At 40.3% G+C, this 18,164-nt stretch overlaps 1 protein-coding gene and 1 pseudogene across 1 annotated transcript in view; both read left to right on the forward strand.

Annotated features, from left to right (window-relative positions):
• Nucleotides 1–18,164, forward strand: part of FRMPD4 (FERM and PDZ domain containing 4) — a 755,715-nt gene that overhangs the window by 57,014 nt on the left and 680,537 nt on the right. Inside the window, exon 4 of the mRNA XM_011363039.2 lies at nt 7,142–7,265. Within this exon, the coding sequence (XP_011361341.1) occupies nt 7,142–7,265 (124 nt within the window). The remainder of the gene's footprint in view (nt 1–7,141; nt 7,266–18,164) is intronic.
• Nucleotides 6,313–6,431, forward strand: LOC111741680 (annotated as a pseudogene).

Raw genomic sequence — 18,164 nt, forward strand, 5'->3', positions numbered from 1 at the left:
TCGATTCAAAGGGCTCAGGCAGGGAAGCAAAAACTGAGCACGGTAAAACTGCAACCAGCAGTCTCAAACATTGTGGGGACGGAGACACTGAAGTTGCTGAACTGGCCCAGACATTATTCATTTCTTTAGCCCTACTGACTAGCACAGTGCCTGGCTCACTCTTGGTGCTCAGTAAATATTGAATGAATGACACGTAAGGAAGACTGATGGAAATATGAAACTCCGTCTTTCTGAGTTTTACGAAATGGTGCCCCCTGAAAAATGCACAGGGCCTGTTTGAGCAAAGTCCCGTCTGATTATAGAAGTATAGAAAATATGGATTGCTCTGTGTATTCTAAGTAATGAACTTTTCTAATGTTTTCCTCATTTTTCATAGTAGGTACAATTGAACTTAAATCTTTCATGGCTAGACAGGTTTTTGAATGCCATTTGTATGTTCGAAGCTAATTTACTTAATAGTCAGCTTATCTGAACCTTGAACAATATTACTGGAGCATTTAGATTGAGCGAAAGGGTTTGGGAGGACATTTTCTCATTCGATTTCAAAGGACTGTAGGCAGTTCATGTTTTCAATGACATTTTCTTTTCGTAGGAAGGATAAAAGGAAGGATAAAAATTTTATTCTGTGTTTATTAGTTCTAACTATAAATTCAGAGTTGAAAAAGATCAGTTTCATCCTCAGCAAGCCATGTGATATGTCCTCACTCTTTTACCGAGAAAATAAAAGGCAATAGAAAAATAAACAATAGCATCTAGGTGACAGAAAAGTAGCGCTAACATTTCCGCAGTGTTCGTTAAATTCGGCTTTTATTTGGACTAGAGAAAACCATTTTTACGAAACATTAAGCAAGCTGCTCTCCAAAGGGTGGTTTCAACTTAAAATCATTTATTCTGTGGATGGTGCATTTTTCAGAGTTTATATGTTCATTATATGTTGACAGAGTGTCAGCCACATGAGAAGGGCTGAATTGTGTATATGGAGAAGTACTAAAAGTGCACATAGGAATTCAAAATAATATATATTTTAATGTAAAATGAAAGCTGTCCTTGTTGTTAGCATTCTATCAAAAATAAAACTTTCCCCTGATGCTATAGAGCCAATGACAGCTCTTTGAGGCTTATTGTGCCAACTCTGTGTGGTACTGCCATAGAGAGTCATAAAAGGAATAAAAGGAGACCTCCTGTTTCTGAGAGTGGCAGTGTCACTTATTCAGACCAATTCTCTGGATAAAATATGTTTTAAAAAGCTTGAAATTACTGAAGAGCTGACAAAAGTAAAGGAAAGTGAAGGAAAATGTAAAATAACAAATGTTGGCGAGGATGTGGTGAAATTGAACCCTTAAGCACTGCTGGTGCGAATGAAAAATGGTGTGGCTGCTGTGGAAAACTGTGTGGCAGCTCCTCAGTTAAGCATAGAGTTACCATATGACCCAGCGATTCTACTCCTGGGTATATACTCAAAAGAATTGAAAGCAGGAACTCAAACAGATACGTGTACACCCATATTTGTAGCAGCATTAGTCATAATACCCAAAAGGTAGAAACAACCCAAGTGTCCATCAGAAGATGAACAGATAAACAAAATGTGGTCTATCCATACAAGGAATATTATTCATCCACAAAGAGAAATAAAATTCTCATCCATGTTGCAACATTGATAAACTTTGAAAACATTATGTTGAATGAAATAAGCCAAATGCAAAAGAATAAATAAATGCTGTACGAATTCACTTACATGAGATTCCTTGAATAGGCAGATTCATAGAGACAGAAAGTAGAATGGAGTTTACCAGGGGCTGTAGGAAAGTGAGATGTGGAATTAGTGTTTAATGGGGATGGAGTTTCATTTAAGGAAGATGAAAAAATTCCAGAAATGGATAGTGTTGATGGTTGCACAGAATCGTGAATATTTAATATATTTGATGTCACTTAAAATGATTTAAATTTAAATGTAAGTTTTATTTTATATATATATATATTATATATATATATATGTGATAAGTATATATATATATATATATATACTTATCACAATTAAAAAGAAAAAGAAAAAACGTGAAGAAAAAAATAAGAAACATGACAGGTGAATGAGTACAGAAGCTGCTTTTGACCTGAGGACATTTGCCATTTCTCAGAAAATTAGGACCTTTCCTTTACAGCCTCCTGCAGCAACAGAGACAGAAATCAAAGCCCAGTGTCTTTTTATTGGGTTTTTGATATTCATCTTCATTAATTTTATCCCGAATGTGCCAGGAGGTTTTCTGAATCAGAGATAGACTATCATTAGTGTTGTTTATGTAATAATCACTGCATTGGCCCCCTTGCCCCAAGCCTTAGCCCTGGGGTATCAGGGGCCAAGTGGAAATAGCTCTTCTATGAGGGGCCCGATAGATAATCCATAGGTGAGAAATAGAGAAAAATGGAGTTTCTCTGCTTATATACAGAAGAAAGGGGCAGCTACATCCCCCTCTTCTCTCATAAAGAGGGAATAAAACTTTTGGTCCTTGAGGATGGGATGAAATGAACCCAGGTTCTCTCTCTTACCTTTTGGAATGTAATTAAATATATTTCCAGACCAGATAAGCCTGGATGTCTCTGGCTGTCCCAGGTCGTGAGCCTCATTTGCCCTTGAAGTGTACACACATACCCCCAGAGTTAGATAAATCTCTCTGGAGTGCTCACAGTATTCATACAGTGTGTAAATTACCTTCCCAAGGCTCGCTCGTAGCTCAGGAGCCCGAGTTTTCAGCAAAATTTATTTTAAAATCCCCAGCTCCGCAGAAACACAAAAATATTTTCTCTACATCCCACACTATTGAAGACCACACTTGACAAAATTTTAAAGTTCAGTTTATCAACTCTTTGTACTACTAATGCTTTCTTTCCCCATAAGATCAGGAACAAGGATTTCCATTCTTTCCACTTTCCTTCAACATCGTACTGCAGGTTCCAACCTGTACAAGAAGGTGGGGCATGGAGAAGGATGGGAAAGGAAGAAGCAAAGCTGATTCCATTGTGCATTGCACGATCATCCATGTAGAAAATGCTGAAGGATCTATAGAAAGCCTCCTAGAATAGTAAGTGAGGTGAACACAAATACCTGCAGTGTAAGGCTGAGTGTGAAAGCTGCTTTTACAGAGGTACCACTCCCTTCAGAAGTAGTGAGGTGGGGAGAATAATTTGCTTGGAGAAAGTGGAAAGCTTCCTTGGAGGTGAGCTATGAGTCAGGTGTTTGAGAAAGGATTGATTTTGGTCAGGGATAAAGGAATTGGTATTCCAGTGGAAAGGAAGAGGAAAAAACGCAAATGTTTCGAGGTGGAAAATCATGGAGAGCTCGTTGCATTCTTTAATAAAATTGGAGCCGAAGGCATGAGAAAGAGCAGAAGGGAGGAAGAGACAGAAAGGAAGGTTGGGAAGAGATGGCGGAGACCTCGAATGTCAGGCCCAGAATTAAGGACTTTATCTGAGCAACTTTAAGTAAGGGGTATAAAATTATTGTCTCAACTGTAAAATAGTAGTCTTGCTTATTTTTCTGTTGCCTGGTCAAAAAAGATGATTATGTTCAAAAGTAATTTCAAAGTCACTCAACTAGAGTATACCTTTAGTATTTTAAAGTACGCAAAATAATCCCAGTTTATGTAAAAACGGAAAATAAAAACATGAAATGAAATCTTTCAGGTCTGCTGCTCTCGCGTATTTATCATCGCTGTCTGTAAACGTGGGACATACGCCCTTTGAGGGTAGCAACTGATGACCTAAGTCTTTTGTATTTGCCACTGCGCAGGCCGGTCAGTGGGTGTCTAAAACATCTTTGGTATCCCGCTATGACATTCAAGTACAGGAATCCAATTGGTAGCTGGTGACATTATTAAGAAATGAGTGTTTCCGGGTTTAAAAAAGAAAAGAAAAATCCACAGCACATAGCCAAGGAGTAAATATGGAAAACAGGTTGGAAGTAAAGAGATTTTATTTGTTGAACTCTTGCTTCTAGGACCCCGCGCTCCAGCGCAGAACGCTCCCCCCTCCTCCAGGCCACACTGAGCCTCCTGACAGCCCCAAGGCAGACAGCTTCTACCTCTTCCGATTTAGTCCACAGAGGGGGCCATGGCTTGCCCATCTCAGAACCCCATTCTGCTTTATTAGAATGTCTTTTTTTTCCTTCTTATCCCAAATGAATGGGACACAGTACCTTTCTCCCTGCCCATTCAATACCCTTCCCCACGGCGACCCTGAAGCACAAACATCAGCCCATCAGAGACTGACCTCTCCACGCTCATTTCCAAAATCAGCCCTGGAGAGGACAGAAGGCCTAGTGACACAGTTTACCACGTGAGGAGCTCGCCTTTCTTTTGACCGCACCCACTCCTGCTCAGAGAGGAAATTCTGATGCTCCGAAGGCTGTTTCTCCCGAGACAACTTCCCCTCTGCAAGATTTCTCCCTTAGACATGCCATTCTGAATGAGAACATGTCCGCCACTGTGGACTTGCTGAACTGCGCTGTTGCTTTTCAAGCTATCTGCCTGATATTCTCAGTGCCGAATTTAAATAGACCGCTGTTATGTCTCGAATTGAAAGGACTTTTTTTGGCACCGATCAGAGTAGGCAGGGAACCTATGTCCTCATTATCTCTGCTTGATTTCTTTTGCTACCAAAGATCAGCTCGGATAGTTTGCTAGAACAAACCCTACTTGCAGTGGGATGACAGAAAGCAAGGTAGAATAAAGAATATGTAACTAAGGAGAAATTAGCATATTCCAAACAGCAAGGTTTAGAGACTTGGAAATTATAGTAGTGTATTAGATAGGATTCTCTAGAGAAACAGAGCCAATAGAATATGTAGAATATAAATATTTAAATAAATATCTACATATATAATGTGTGTGTGTGTATATATATACATATCTATATATATCTGTATCTCTATCTATCTACCTATCTATCTATCTATCTATCTATCTATCTATCTATCTATCTATCTCTATCTATCTATCTATCTATCATCTATCTAGAGAGAGAGATTACAGAGAACTGGCTCCCATGATCACAGAGGCCAAGAAGTCCCATGACCTGCCATCTGCAAGCTGGGAACTCAGAGCCAGTTGTGTAAGTTCCAGTCAGAATGCAGGGGAAGACCCATGTCCCAACTTAAAAACAGGCGGAGAGAGCCAGTTCTCCCTCACGCCAACTTTTGTTCTGATCGGACCTCCAGTGGATTGGATGAGGCCCGCCCACATCGAGGAGGGCCACCTGCTTTATTCAGTCTACATATGTGAATGTCAATGTCCTCCCGAAGCACCTTTGCAGACACTCACACAATAATGTTTAACCAAATATCTGGACGCCCTATGGCCCAGTGAAGTTCACACAAAGTTACGCATCACAGGTTGAGCAGCTTGGCAAATGTGGATGGTGAGTTGATATTTTCCACTTTAAATGTGTCTCCGTTATGACAAATCATTGGCCCCCTGCGCATGAGTCCTCCGGTGCATGCGCGGTGCACGCACAGCCTTCATTATTTGCCCACCACCTGTCTTTGGCATAAGCCTGTCTCAAATGTAAATAACGTTCTTCTTCTTTTGTAAAAACTTCATTAAAGTAATGGGTCTAGAACAGTGGTTTCAACCAGGGGGTAGTCTGCCCCCAGGGGACATTTAGCAGTGTCTTGTCAGGCGAAATGTGACCGATTTTACAAAGCAAGCTGCCTGTTCGCCTGCAAGGGGCAGGCCCACATCACCTGAAGGTAGTATTGTCGAATAGATAACTGGCCCCATTAAGTTGCTTATGGCTTTGGATTGTAAAGCTCTTAACAAGCATGGGGCCACGAGGCTACAAGCCACCTGCGTTAGCACGTGCCCCTTGGCCATATTTAACAAGCCCCATTGCTTTCTGGGTGTGGAGTTTTACCATCTTGCTGCCTCTTAGGACTCTGTCCGTAAGTTCCCTTACTTAGCTCTTGATGTAATTCTGGAGTTGCCGGCCTCTTTCTTTGGTCTCTTGGTCCCAGGAAATTTTCCCAGCATGTCTGGAGATATTTTTGGTGTCACAACTGGGGAGTTGCTACTGACATCTAGTGAGTAGAGGCCAGAGACACTGCCAAATGTCCCCCAATGTACAGCGCAGGCCCACAAGAAAGAAGTATCCAGCCCCAAATTTCAGTAAGGCCGAGGCTGAGAAATGGCGATATAGTGTCAAAGGGACATTCCATACCACTCTACAGAGTGTACTCCAAATGTCCCCCATCTATGTCATGGGAAGCCAGTGCTTTCTGAGTTTAAATTACTGGGTAGGATCTGGCATTAAAATGAGCAACTTGTCTACAGCCGTGCCATCCCGAACGTGCCTGATCCCGTCTGACCTCGGAAGCTAAGCAGGGTCGGGCCTGGTTAGTCCTTGGATAGGAGACCACCTAGGAAGACCAGGTGCTGTAGGCATTAAAAAAAAAAAAAAGGCAACTTGCAAATATCTTTAAGGTAGACATGTTAAATCTCAAATCTGGATGAAAAACAAAGCTATGAGAGAAGTTAGATAGCACTTTGAAATCTAGGAGAGCTGTGAGGATTGCGTGCAGGTGGCTTCATTCCAGCTCAGAGCACCAAATATCCCATAGTGAGTTCTTAGATGGGGAGGAGCAAATACTCATTTTCATCAGAGGCAAACGCTGAAGCTGCAGTTCCGGCCTCTTCGGGCCTTCAGAAGGTGCTGCTTCGTGCCCCGTGTGCGATCTCTTCCATTCTAACTGCGCTGGGTTGTCCCGATTCAGAGGGGTCAGTGACAGAACATTAGAAATCCTGTTTCTTCACCTGTCGATTTGTATGCTCGATGCCAAACCCGATTCCATTTTTACCTTTTTTTTAAGTGAGTAACCCGTGCATCTTTGCTCATGGTCGGGGGTGGGGGCGGGAATAAAGTTCCTGTTAATAATTTACGAAAGACAGAGCTACTCCTCTTCTGCATCCTTAAATCTCTTGGAGCACGTGATCGTCTAAGCATATCTGGTTTCCAAGTAGCTGAGTGATGAAATATGATTGGCCTCCCAGCATCGATTCTTCTCTTGTTCTTCTCATCTGGCAGTTGTTTGTTAGGGTACCGTCATTCTTCTTATAAAAGAATAAAGAACAGAGTTCTTTCTTTCTATCCTTAGGAAAAGGTGAGCTATTTTGCCTTCCTACCATGGATGAGGATCACGAAGGAGAGACTTGGCAGACCTTCTCCATTCCCTGGGGCTTCGGCAAGGCGGTAGAGGATGAAGGAGGACACGTATGCCAGTGAGTATAGTCCTCAAGTTAAAACGGCAAGGATCTTATCGTGTTTCCAGAGACTAGCTCGTGGTTTTTGGTCGGATGAATTTATCTGGTCAGGGGTTGAAAGCTACAGCTCAGAATTATACAAGAATGATGCCTTTGATAGAAAAGTGTCGATGATCCTTCTGAGGTTTGTTCATGCACTTCTGATATTTAAAAAGAATATTGAAGGTGAAGCAGGAAAAGCCTGCAAAAGAAAAGTACAAAACCATATACGACCTTGGTTGTTTATTTCCTCGAGACTAGATGTCCAGAGGCACTTTTGGGAAAAGAGAAACTGATTTTATCTGCTCGTCCGTATATATGGTATTACAATAGGCTATAATTTATAGTAAACTTTTGACTGCACTTTTGGTGAGGGAAATTGATTTGTGCTGTGTTTGTTTGTTTTTTTTCTTTTTAAAAATGGCATCTTCTCAGTGACGAATGTATCTGTCAGGTTGAAAAGTTTTGATTTTCAACGGAAAATGTTTTGTTGGTTATGCGAATTGGTTTGTATTTAATTGCTTCTTTATGTTCGATGGTCTCGATAAATAAGCTTTTCTCCTCTGAGAAAAACCACAGTTTTACAGAAAGTTCACATCGTTGCTGAGTGGCTTATGGTTTGCATAAATATATAATTCTTTCTCGGGATGGTCTAGGGTTCAAGTCTGAGAAATTTGTCAGTAATGCATACATTTTGGAATGCCAATCAGAAAGTTTCCAGTCATTCTGCTATTTAATGTTTTCTTATCAATCACTGACACCGTGTTATGAGCCACTTATGAATTTGTATAAATGATATTCTTTCAGTAGATTTTATGATTATCGAGTGTTAAATCATTGCAATAAATACATTATGAAGAGGCCTGCTTGTAAAGGTTAAGAAAGCTCTCCAAATGATTACGATTCAGTAATACCTTTGCGTTTTACTGCTTGGGACTTCGAGCCAGATATTCTTTAGAGTTGTCATAATTTTCCATGACAGTAATCACTTGGTGGCACTATTTGTTTTAAAAACAGTCTTGAGAGTTTTCACTAGAGCACGTGAAACCTCTTTCTGTTACGTAGTTAGTTCATTGTATGGGACTGAAACATACAAAATAGTCTGACATTTTGGGACTCGGAGCTATTATCCACCCCGCCCCCCCAGACAACTTTGCTTGTGATATAATTTTATTGAATAACTTTTATTTTTAGTGCACAGATTTTCCCCCTGATTTCATACTTGAAGCATGAAATGATTGCATATTTGGGCTAAGGAAAGTGACTACTTAAGACATAGGATCATGGGATTTGTGTCTCTTGTTTACCTTGTCAGTGATATGAGAAGAGATTCAGCTCCAAGTTCATAGAAGCGTATTTTTGGGTTTGGGAAAAAGCAGGTAATAAAAGAGATAAGAAATATTTTACGTTAACATACTAAAGCCGAACCACCGAATTCCATTTTGATAGTCTGTTGGCCATAGTTTTAGCAACGTGTACCGAGTGACAAGTCTATGTGTCTCGTTTGATTAGAATTAGTGCTGGGTTGGTCTCTAAAGACTGAAGTTCTGTGTTATCCCTGGATGTGCTTAGTCATGAGATGATTCAGGTAGTATATTATGAATTTTCATATATAAAATGCTATTTTATTGTATAACGCAATATAAAAAGCAACCATTATTATAACCTCAGCCTATGTCTCCGGTCCACGGTGCTCTCAAGTACAGAACTAGTAAACAGGTTCAAGATTTAATGAATGGGGGATAATTTTCATAGAGCAACAACTGATGTTGGTCCAGTTTGTTTAGCTGAGTCTCACTCGTGCTGCTGGCTTCACAGGAATAAGATCTAAAATCCTTAGTCTGTCCTCCAATCAGGCAGAGCAGGCTGCTCAGACTAGGGGCCCGCACCCCTCATTCATTTGCCTCACTGCTGATCTGAAGGAGCTAGTGTAAGACCGATGTGGAAAGAATGGTTCACTTTCCTGAAGTTTCATAACCCTTCAAGATTAAAGTGACTTGAGATCGTTCTTGTCGTTTTTTCTATTGATTAAAGAGCAATTGGTTCCTCTGGCCAGTAGAGCAGCCGCACGGAACGGTGAGGACTATGGCGTCCACACCAGCCTGACCCGGATGTGCACCCTGGTGCCTTTACTTATCAGCTACATGACTTTGGGCAAGTTTGTCAGCTTCATTGTCCCTCAGCCCTCATGTCAGTACCATCAATACCATGAGGATAATACCTCCTGGAGTTGGAGGGGTGAGCGAGTTACTATAGGAACCACTCCTCTAGAACAGTGCCTGGCTTAGCCAATTGTCTAATTACTGGTGGTGATTCTGATTGTCAGCAATAGTGGCAGTGATAGTAGAACCTTTCCAAAGCAATCTTGTTTGCAAGCCTTCAAGTACAGTTTAAGTTGGAGTGAAAGTTATAGGTTCTATTGCTATCTCCATTGTCTAGTAGGATGAATGAGTCATTTAGAACTTGGGAGAGGGAGTGAGTACAGGAAGGTTGGAGGGAGTTTATATTTCTGTGCAATTTCTTTGGTTTTAAACACAAGGCTTGGTAGAAAGTATAATGAAAACATCAGTGAATTGTAAAACAGGACTAAAAAAGTGAGATGCGTTTATTTCAGTTCAACTATTTCTTGAGAACCTACCAATGTGCTAAGTGCTGGGTACCGAGAGAGAATTCAAAGCTTCAATGAGATACCACAGCACACCTACTAGAATGGCAAAAATGAAAAGTGCTGGCAATGGCAAATTCTGGCAAGGATGTGGAATGACTGGAACGCTCATACGTTGCCAGGGCAGTGTACCCGCAAAATGCTATAGCTGCGTTGGAGACCATTTGGTAGTTTCTCATAAAGCTAAATATACATTTGCCATAAAACTCATATGATCCCACTCTTGGGTATTTACCCTAGAGAACTGAAAACTCACATTCACAGAAAAAACCTTTCACAAATGTTTATAGCAGTTGGATTCAGAATCGCCCCAAACTGGAAACGGCCCCAGTAATCCTTCAGCGGATGAATGGGTAAGCAGTAGTAAATCTTCACAACGAAATACTAGTCGGCAATAAAAAGGAACAAACTATTGTTATACACGTTTTGGATGAATGTCAAAGGCATTAGGCTGAGTGAAAGAAGCAACTTTCCAAAGGTTACGTACTATGTGATGGCATTTATATGACGTTCTCAAAAAGAAAACTATTGTGACAGAGAACAGATCACTGGGTGCTAGGGGTGGGGGGAGGGTACTCTGGCACCTGATATGATGGAACCTTTCTATATTCTAACGGTGGACATGGTTGTAAGAATGTAGATGTGATAATATTAACTTTTAAAAAAGTTTTACTATGTGATGATGATTCAAAACATGAAAATGAGAACACGAGATTCTCGCCCTTGAGGTGTTCAGAGGTGCAGTGAGGGACAAACACATCATCATAATGCAGTGGGGTGGATGTAGCGATGTGGCATACTTACAGAAGAGCTGCCATTCAGCATGACAGCCCATCCTAGTGTGCCGTGGCTGGATCACAAGCGTACCCGGATGTCGCTGCACAAGGACTGTGCCAGCCTGAGACCTAGGCCAGTTACTGATGGCCATGCACAGCCTCGTCCATTTCCCCACAGCCATTTTCTACGTGTACCAGGATGTGAAAAGAATTGTGAGGGCACAGAGGAAGGACACTGCCTGAGAGGAGAGGGGTCGGTACCAGGAAAGGCTTCATTGAGGAGATGGATAGTACATGCGGTGGCAATTAAAGGACGAGAAGGAGATAGCTGGGCAGAGGGCTTCTCCAGGGCAGGGAGAGGGCATTCCAAGAAAGCCATTCCTTGCCTGAGAATGACACATAGGAGGGAAAGACTTGGGTGTGAGTTGGGAGCTCAGAGGTACTCAAAATTCCAGGAATACAAAATTTAAGATGGCGCCGGAGAAGTGAGACTGAACAGATTTATAGATAGCCTTGTATAATAAAGGGATATTTTGTTTTCTGATAGTAGATTCTGAGCATATTTAGGGGTGGATGGGGAAGATGCAGCAGAGAGGGCAATTTAATAAAAGAAGGCTGGAGGGATGAGATAATGGGAAGAGGTATATAGAGTTTGGTCTTAACTGTCAAATGCTGGAGAACATTCTTGTAACACGTGTAGCATTAATGGAAGGTTCCGCCTCCTAGGAAGGTTATTTCATTCATTCATCATCAATTCATTCAACATATCTTTACTGAGCACCTACCTGCCTGCTAGTCACTGTTTTAGGTCCTGGGAATCCAGCACTGAACAGAAAGTCTTATGGAGCTTCTATTTCAGGGGCTAAATGAGCTCAGATTTAGACACTTTGGAAGTGTAAAGGGACTCCTGTAATAACCCCAAGTAGGTGGGTGCTACAAAGAGCAGTCCGGCCCGAAAATGCCTCATTGGCACAAATTGGAAATCACTGGCACCAAGATGGAAGTTGGAGTCTTAGAAATTGGTTAAATGATCAATTTTTTCTACTTCACTAAAGCTGGAAAAAATCCAATTTCTTCACCAAAATTCTCAGTGATTTGCCATCAGGACTGGTCTTTATGTGAGAGAGGGAGAGATGCGTCTAGTTTACGTTATATCTCAAGGGTGCTTGTTCACCTACCCATCCGCATTCCTTTGTTATGGCATCCTGGTAAAGGGCCCTCTAATCTTTCTAGAAGAGACTGTCTTAAAAATCACAAATGTCTAACATGCAGAACACTATAAGCTTGGGGCGGTGGGGGAGGGTGTGGATGAGAAAGAGTAGACCTGATCCCTCTTCTGAAAACACTTAGTCTCACGTGAGATAGCTCCTGTGCCCTTTGTGAGGGTTCGTGGTGCTTGACAACAGCTATAACCAAACAAGCAGAAAATCCGAGGTTGCTAAGGGGACTTAATCTTCCAGTACATATGCACAGGCAGAGTTGTAAAGCAATCATCGAGGACTCTTCTGAAAGGAGTATGTTCTGAAGCCAATTGTTGATGACCTGAATCCACAGCAGCTTGGAATGACATAGGCCAAGTTCTTGGCTTTGACTTTGGATACCGTACATGAGCTCATGGTGTTTCGGAGACATTATTTTAATGAAAGTTTTGACCCAGCTGTGTTGTTAGAGCTATTGTGACTCAGGTACCTATGGATGCCACTATGTCGATGTGGCTTTAAAACCAAATCATTAAAATTCTACCTGTTCTGAAAACCAGGAAATAAACAAATGGATATTCTTTCTCCATCCTAGGGCATCATCTCCCCTGCGGTGGGCTTGGGACAAGGTGGAAGTTAGAAATGGGAGAGTTGAAGGGGTAGGTTCGGGCACCATCTGGCAGGAAAACTACCCATGACAGGGAATTAATTATATGCTAACCATTGTCCTTGGCTCATAAAGGACTTTTTGTTATTCTAAACTGAGTGACTGCTCATTCTTGGAGCCCACGTGGACATCTTGAATGGTCTGTGCCTCCTATTCATTAATTTCACCTTTAAAATTACAACGGCTCTACTTGTTTATATTCGGTAAAGAATTAAACTTACTCAACTAAAATTTTAACCTGTTTCCTTTTCCATTTGATAATTCGGGGGATAGATACCTCTGCTATGTTGAAGGCTTCTTTAGTTTTATTGATCAGTATTACGCTGGACACTAAGGAGGAAGAGGAGGAGGAATTTGTGTCCTCGTTCTCAGCTCCATACTGCAAAGAAAGACTTTAAAGGACTTTCTAACAGATCTTCTAATATATATATATTTACCAAAATTTATATTATAAATTTCCTTTGAATTGGTAGTCTTGAGAGTTGAGGTACTCTTAGAGAATTATAACAGACTTTGAAAACTCTTTATTGCCTTTTTATTATAAAATCACATGTCAATTTTTTTAAAAATACTAAAATGAATTAAGTAGAACATGAAAGCTGCATAACTGAGGAGGAGTTAACTATAGAACAAGAGTCAGGCAAGTCCATTGTGTCAGGCAAGTCCATTTCACTACCATGACTTGGTAGTGAAATGGCAATTTCACATTTTGAAGAGGTTCTTTTGACAAGGAACTTGACTCAGAATTGCCAAGTCGTAGTGTTCCTTGCGTTCAAAGGGTCCATCAGAATGGCCGCCTCAAAACCATTGTGTCGTTCCACTCCTGGGTATGCATCCAAGAGAATTGAAAGCAGGATCCGAAAGAGATATCTGCACACCCATGTTTACAGCAAAATTATTTACAGTAGCCAAGAGGTGGAAGCGACTCAAGTGTCCATTGCTGACTGGACTACCAAATGTGGTATATCTGTACAATGAAATATATATTCAGCCTTTAAAAGGACGGAAATTCTGACTCATGCTAGAACCTGGATGAACCTTCAGGACATTATGCTAAATGAAATAAGCCAGTCACAAAAAGACAAATACTGTGTGATTCCTGTTACGTGAGGTCCTTAGAGTAGCCAAATTCTATAGAAATAGAAAGTAGAATGGTGCTCGCCAGGGAATGCTGGGAGAGGGAAATGGGGAGTTGTTTCACGGGTATAAAGTTTGTTTTGCAAGATTTTTGAAAAGAGTTTTGGAGATTGCTTGTGTAGTAAGGCGACTGTACTCAGCACAACTGAACTGTAAGCTATAAAATGGTTAAGATGGTAAATTTTATGTGTATTTCACTACAATTAATTTTTTCCCTTTTAACGTTTAAAGAAAGGTTGTTTGTCAACCCAGCCTGCTTCGCTGTGCACATGACCTATAAAATCAAAACTCTTCTAATGCCATGTAGACCCGAGGTGTTACTGCTGTCGCATTCTTTGTTTTCTAGTGTCTCTGTGGCGGGGGGCTTTAAGAGTAGACCTAGGAGATTTATGAACTCCTCTGTTCTCAGTGCAAATTCTTATCTGTTTAACCATTTTTCTGGGGAAGAGGGTGCATCACTTTCTTCAGTTTCTCAAAGAGGCATAAGTCTCTCCCCTCATGGGGGGGGAAAAAAGGCTGAGAAGTGCTGGCCAATACATCGTCTCTATTCAATAGACTTCATTACATTGACTGTGCACAAAAGGTATTATTTCAAACCTTTGAGTCAAACATATACTCAAAGCAAAATCTGATCGAGGCTCATTTATGCAATTGATTATTCCTTCTATACTTTCAGTGGCTGGGCTAAAACCCAGGTGCCCCTGGGAGGTGCCAGCTTAGGGAGCGCTTCCTTCTTCAGGGATGCGCACGCCCTCCAGGAATCATTTTGGTTGGTTTCTCAGCTCTTCCCACACAAATCAAGAAGGTGTATCTTGTAGTAACCCCACCGATCTGTGCTCCCCCTTCATGATTTTCCTCCAATATGCATTCCTACTTTCTGAAGATTTTTTTTTTTTTGGTGACAATTAGGGAGTCTTCTCTCTCAATAAAGTGGATTTCTAGAAGGAAACGGCTGGGAAACATGTTGGAATTACAGAGGAGATTGATTTACGGTTGGTTTTTTTGTTTGTTTTGTTTTGTTTTTTTTTGAATACAAGGCTCAGACAAACTCAGTGCTTTAAAAAGCAAACAGAGATGTCAAGAGGTCTTTCCCTAGGCAGTTCAACTTGCACTTGAAGGACCCTTCTGGGATAAGGACTGTGCTTTGCCCTTTGAAAACTCACTCTCAGGTACAGATGGTTATCCTGTATTATAAATTGTTGCTGACGGGGTTGAACACAATCCTCTCAGGGGACTGCAGCTAATGGGTTGGAAGTTGTCTGTCTTTAAGATACTTGTCGGGGGGAAATCCCATCTTCCCATCCCAATACAGAACTCAAACCCCTCACAGTGGGAAACACGGATACACACAGCCAGCTCTAATAATCACATCTTTCATTTTTTGTTATTTAAGTTTTCTGTTTATTCAATTTACCTATTTTTTTAATATGTTGTTATCTGATAATCACATTTTAATACCAACTCTCCTTTACGACTCAAGATTTTCATGCTTATTGTACCCTTTCTCTAGAATGTTTTTTCGCTTGTGTCTCGGCTCAAATGTCTCTTTGGAGAAACTTTTTCGTGAATATCTTAATCCAAAATTTGTTCCTGCTCACTGCTCTCTTCCTCCTGACAGACCTTTAATTTTCTTTACAGTACTTGCACTCATCTAGCATTTTAATGCATTTATTAGTTTATTATCCCTTTTTATTCCCAGCAAGGTATAGGCACTCAACAAATATCCCTTTATTTTGATTTGAAGTTATTGCAACTTTTTCAATATTGGCCTTTTAACTTCATTGTTAAGTTAATACATAAAGGAACTTTCGGAGGGAGATTTAACTATAAGAGATTGAAGAAAAAAGCCTTGTACTTTCTTATTTTCTCTTTCCAAGACTGTCCTCGAGAAAGCTTGTTTATTTAATGACTATCAAGTGCTGTGTACCTGGCACTGAGCTATGTGTTAGCGGAAGGGTAACATTATGCCACTACTAAGCCAGTCTTTTGTCTCTTGGTGAATACTTAAACATCTGACTGTGATTTGGTGCTGGAACTTTCATCTAATATGCATACTATTCTGAGATCTCATGTTACCAAGTACATCAGGATTATGTTCTCTCCCCTTGGATTTTCATGGGGAAAGAAGCAGCAAAATGATAATGTAGATAAATGGAGTTTTGAGAAATTGCCTACGATATTCATTTGCCTGTCCTAAAAAAAAAATGGATTTATTGATTTATTATGCAGTACAGTTTAAATGTTTATAAGTGCATAATTTCCTTATCGAAAACGCTTATAAAGAATATTATAAAAATAAATATAATTTTATTTTTCTTATATCTTATTCTTAAACATCGAACTCGTTTTATTGGAATATCATTGGAAATTTTTAATTGCGTGTTCGCATTACCAATGGCAACCACTTAATAGCGAATGTTTTCCAAAATGAAGCACATCATAAGTGGGATGTGGGTGAGAGAGCTAAAGCTGATCTCTGCGTACGTCAAATTCTTTATTTCCCAATTTTATTTTGTGTACACTCTTTGCCATTAAAGTTCTATGTCATATCTTTTGGCTTTCACATTATGCCTTTACAATTTTTTCCTATATGACATCTCTGAAATTCTAATATTTCTAATATTTCCTATATTACATCTCTGAAATTCGAATATTTCTAGTCATTAAATAAACAAGCTTTCTCAAGGACAGTCTTGGAAAGAGAAAATAAGAAAGTACAAGGCTTTTTTTCTTCAATGTCTTATAGTTAAATCTCCCGCCGAACGTTCCTTTATGTATTTCTGTAGCATATATTCTGTAATATTCTGGAATCCCTACAACTTACTGATTTAGTGAAATTATGTGTGCTGTGTGCTATAGCAAATACAAATTTTAAAATTGTCGTTCTCTGTATAAAGGACTTTGAGCTTTCTAGAACGTATTCGTCCACAGGGCTGACTTTTTCATTTTTGGATAGCAAAGTTGAACACTATTACTCAGTTATTACATACCTCTTTTTACTCTTCTATTTATCCAGCTTTAAGTTGAACTTCTTCTGTGAACTGTTCTCTCATAACTCCAGAATACACTGACTGAACTTCGAAGTGTCCACAGAATTTTATTGTAAAGTTAAAATCTTTTTATTCTCCAATATATGCTTATTATCAATGCATGTTTTCTAATTGTTTTCTGTGTAACATAATATTCCCTACTATATTACAAGTTCCTTGGAATTATGTCTCTAACTTATCTCACATTACTCAGTAGCTTCGAATTAATACTTATTAAATTGAATCAAATACAAAAGAGACATCTTCATTAAGAACTTTGTAAATGTAAAGACAGCTCTTGGCATATATTCTGCCCTCCTGTTGGTAGACCTGTTTCTTTATAGTTCTTCCAAGCATTCTGGCTTTTGAAATTTCATTTATCTTCTGAGTGAATCGAACGTTTATATCAGCTATCAATTCCTGTATGGCGAACTACCCCAAAACATAATGGCTTCAAACAGAGATTCATTATTTCTCATAATTCTGTGGATTGTGCTCAGCAGGGCGGTTCATCTGCTGCATGAGATCTCGACTGCTACACGAAGCTAGGAGGTCAGCTAGGGGCTAGAATGTCCAAGACAGCTATGCTCACATGTCTGGCCCCTCGGCTGCAGGGCCTGGAGCCAGGGCCGGCTGGCCCTCTCCCTCGTCTCATTCAACAGGTTAGCCCGAGCTTCTGCACATGGCAATTGGGTCTTGAGAAGGTAAAAAGGAAAACTGCCAGGTTTCCTCAGGCCTCCACCCAGAAGTCGTACAGCTTCACTTCCGCTCCATTCTCTTAGCCCAAACAAAATTCGAGCAGATCCAAGGGCTGAGACTCCACTTCTTGTTGGGAGGGGCAGCAAAGTCACATTATAGAAGGGCAGGTAGAGTGGGAGGAATTGGCGGTGGCCATTTTTCAGGTAATCTGTCACAACAAGATAGCATGAAAGGAATATGAAATCATGTAAATAAACTTTAAAGATTTTGCATCTGAGAAAGCCAAAGCCTAGAGAACTGAGATGGCTTGCCCAGGGGACCACAGTTGGTTTCCTGGACCCTTGCTACACAAAATGTGATCCCTTGACCAGTGGCATCAGCATCACTGAGAGCTCATTAGCAATGCAGATTCTCAGGCTCCACCGTAGACCTACTGAACCATAGTCTGGTCTTTTCTCACTGTCTCCAGGGGCTCTGAATGTTTGGTAAAGTGCACTGAGAATTTCCATCGTTCTTTTCACTTCCAAAACTGATATAAACACCCACCACCTATGAAAGAATGTTGTATAGCCAGGGACTTGACAGAAAAGGCTTTGTTTACTTAAAACCTATTTTTTTTTTAAAGTACTGCCCTTAGCTCTTTATAATTATTATAGAATTTAATACAGCAACCTTGAGGGGTAAATTTTTTTACAATTTTTTAAAT

The sequence above is a fragment of the Pteropus vampyrus genome, unplaced genomic scaffold (genome assembly GCF_000151845.1).
Source record: "Pteropus vampyrus isolate Shadow unplaced genomic scaffold, Pvam_2.0 Scaffold81, whole genome shotgun sequence".
Taxonomy (NCBI): Eukaryota; Metazoa; Chordata; class Mammalia; order Chiroptera; family Pteropodidae; genus Pteropus; species Pteropus vampyrus.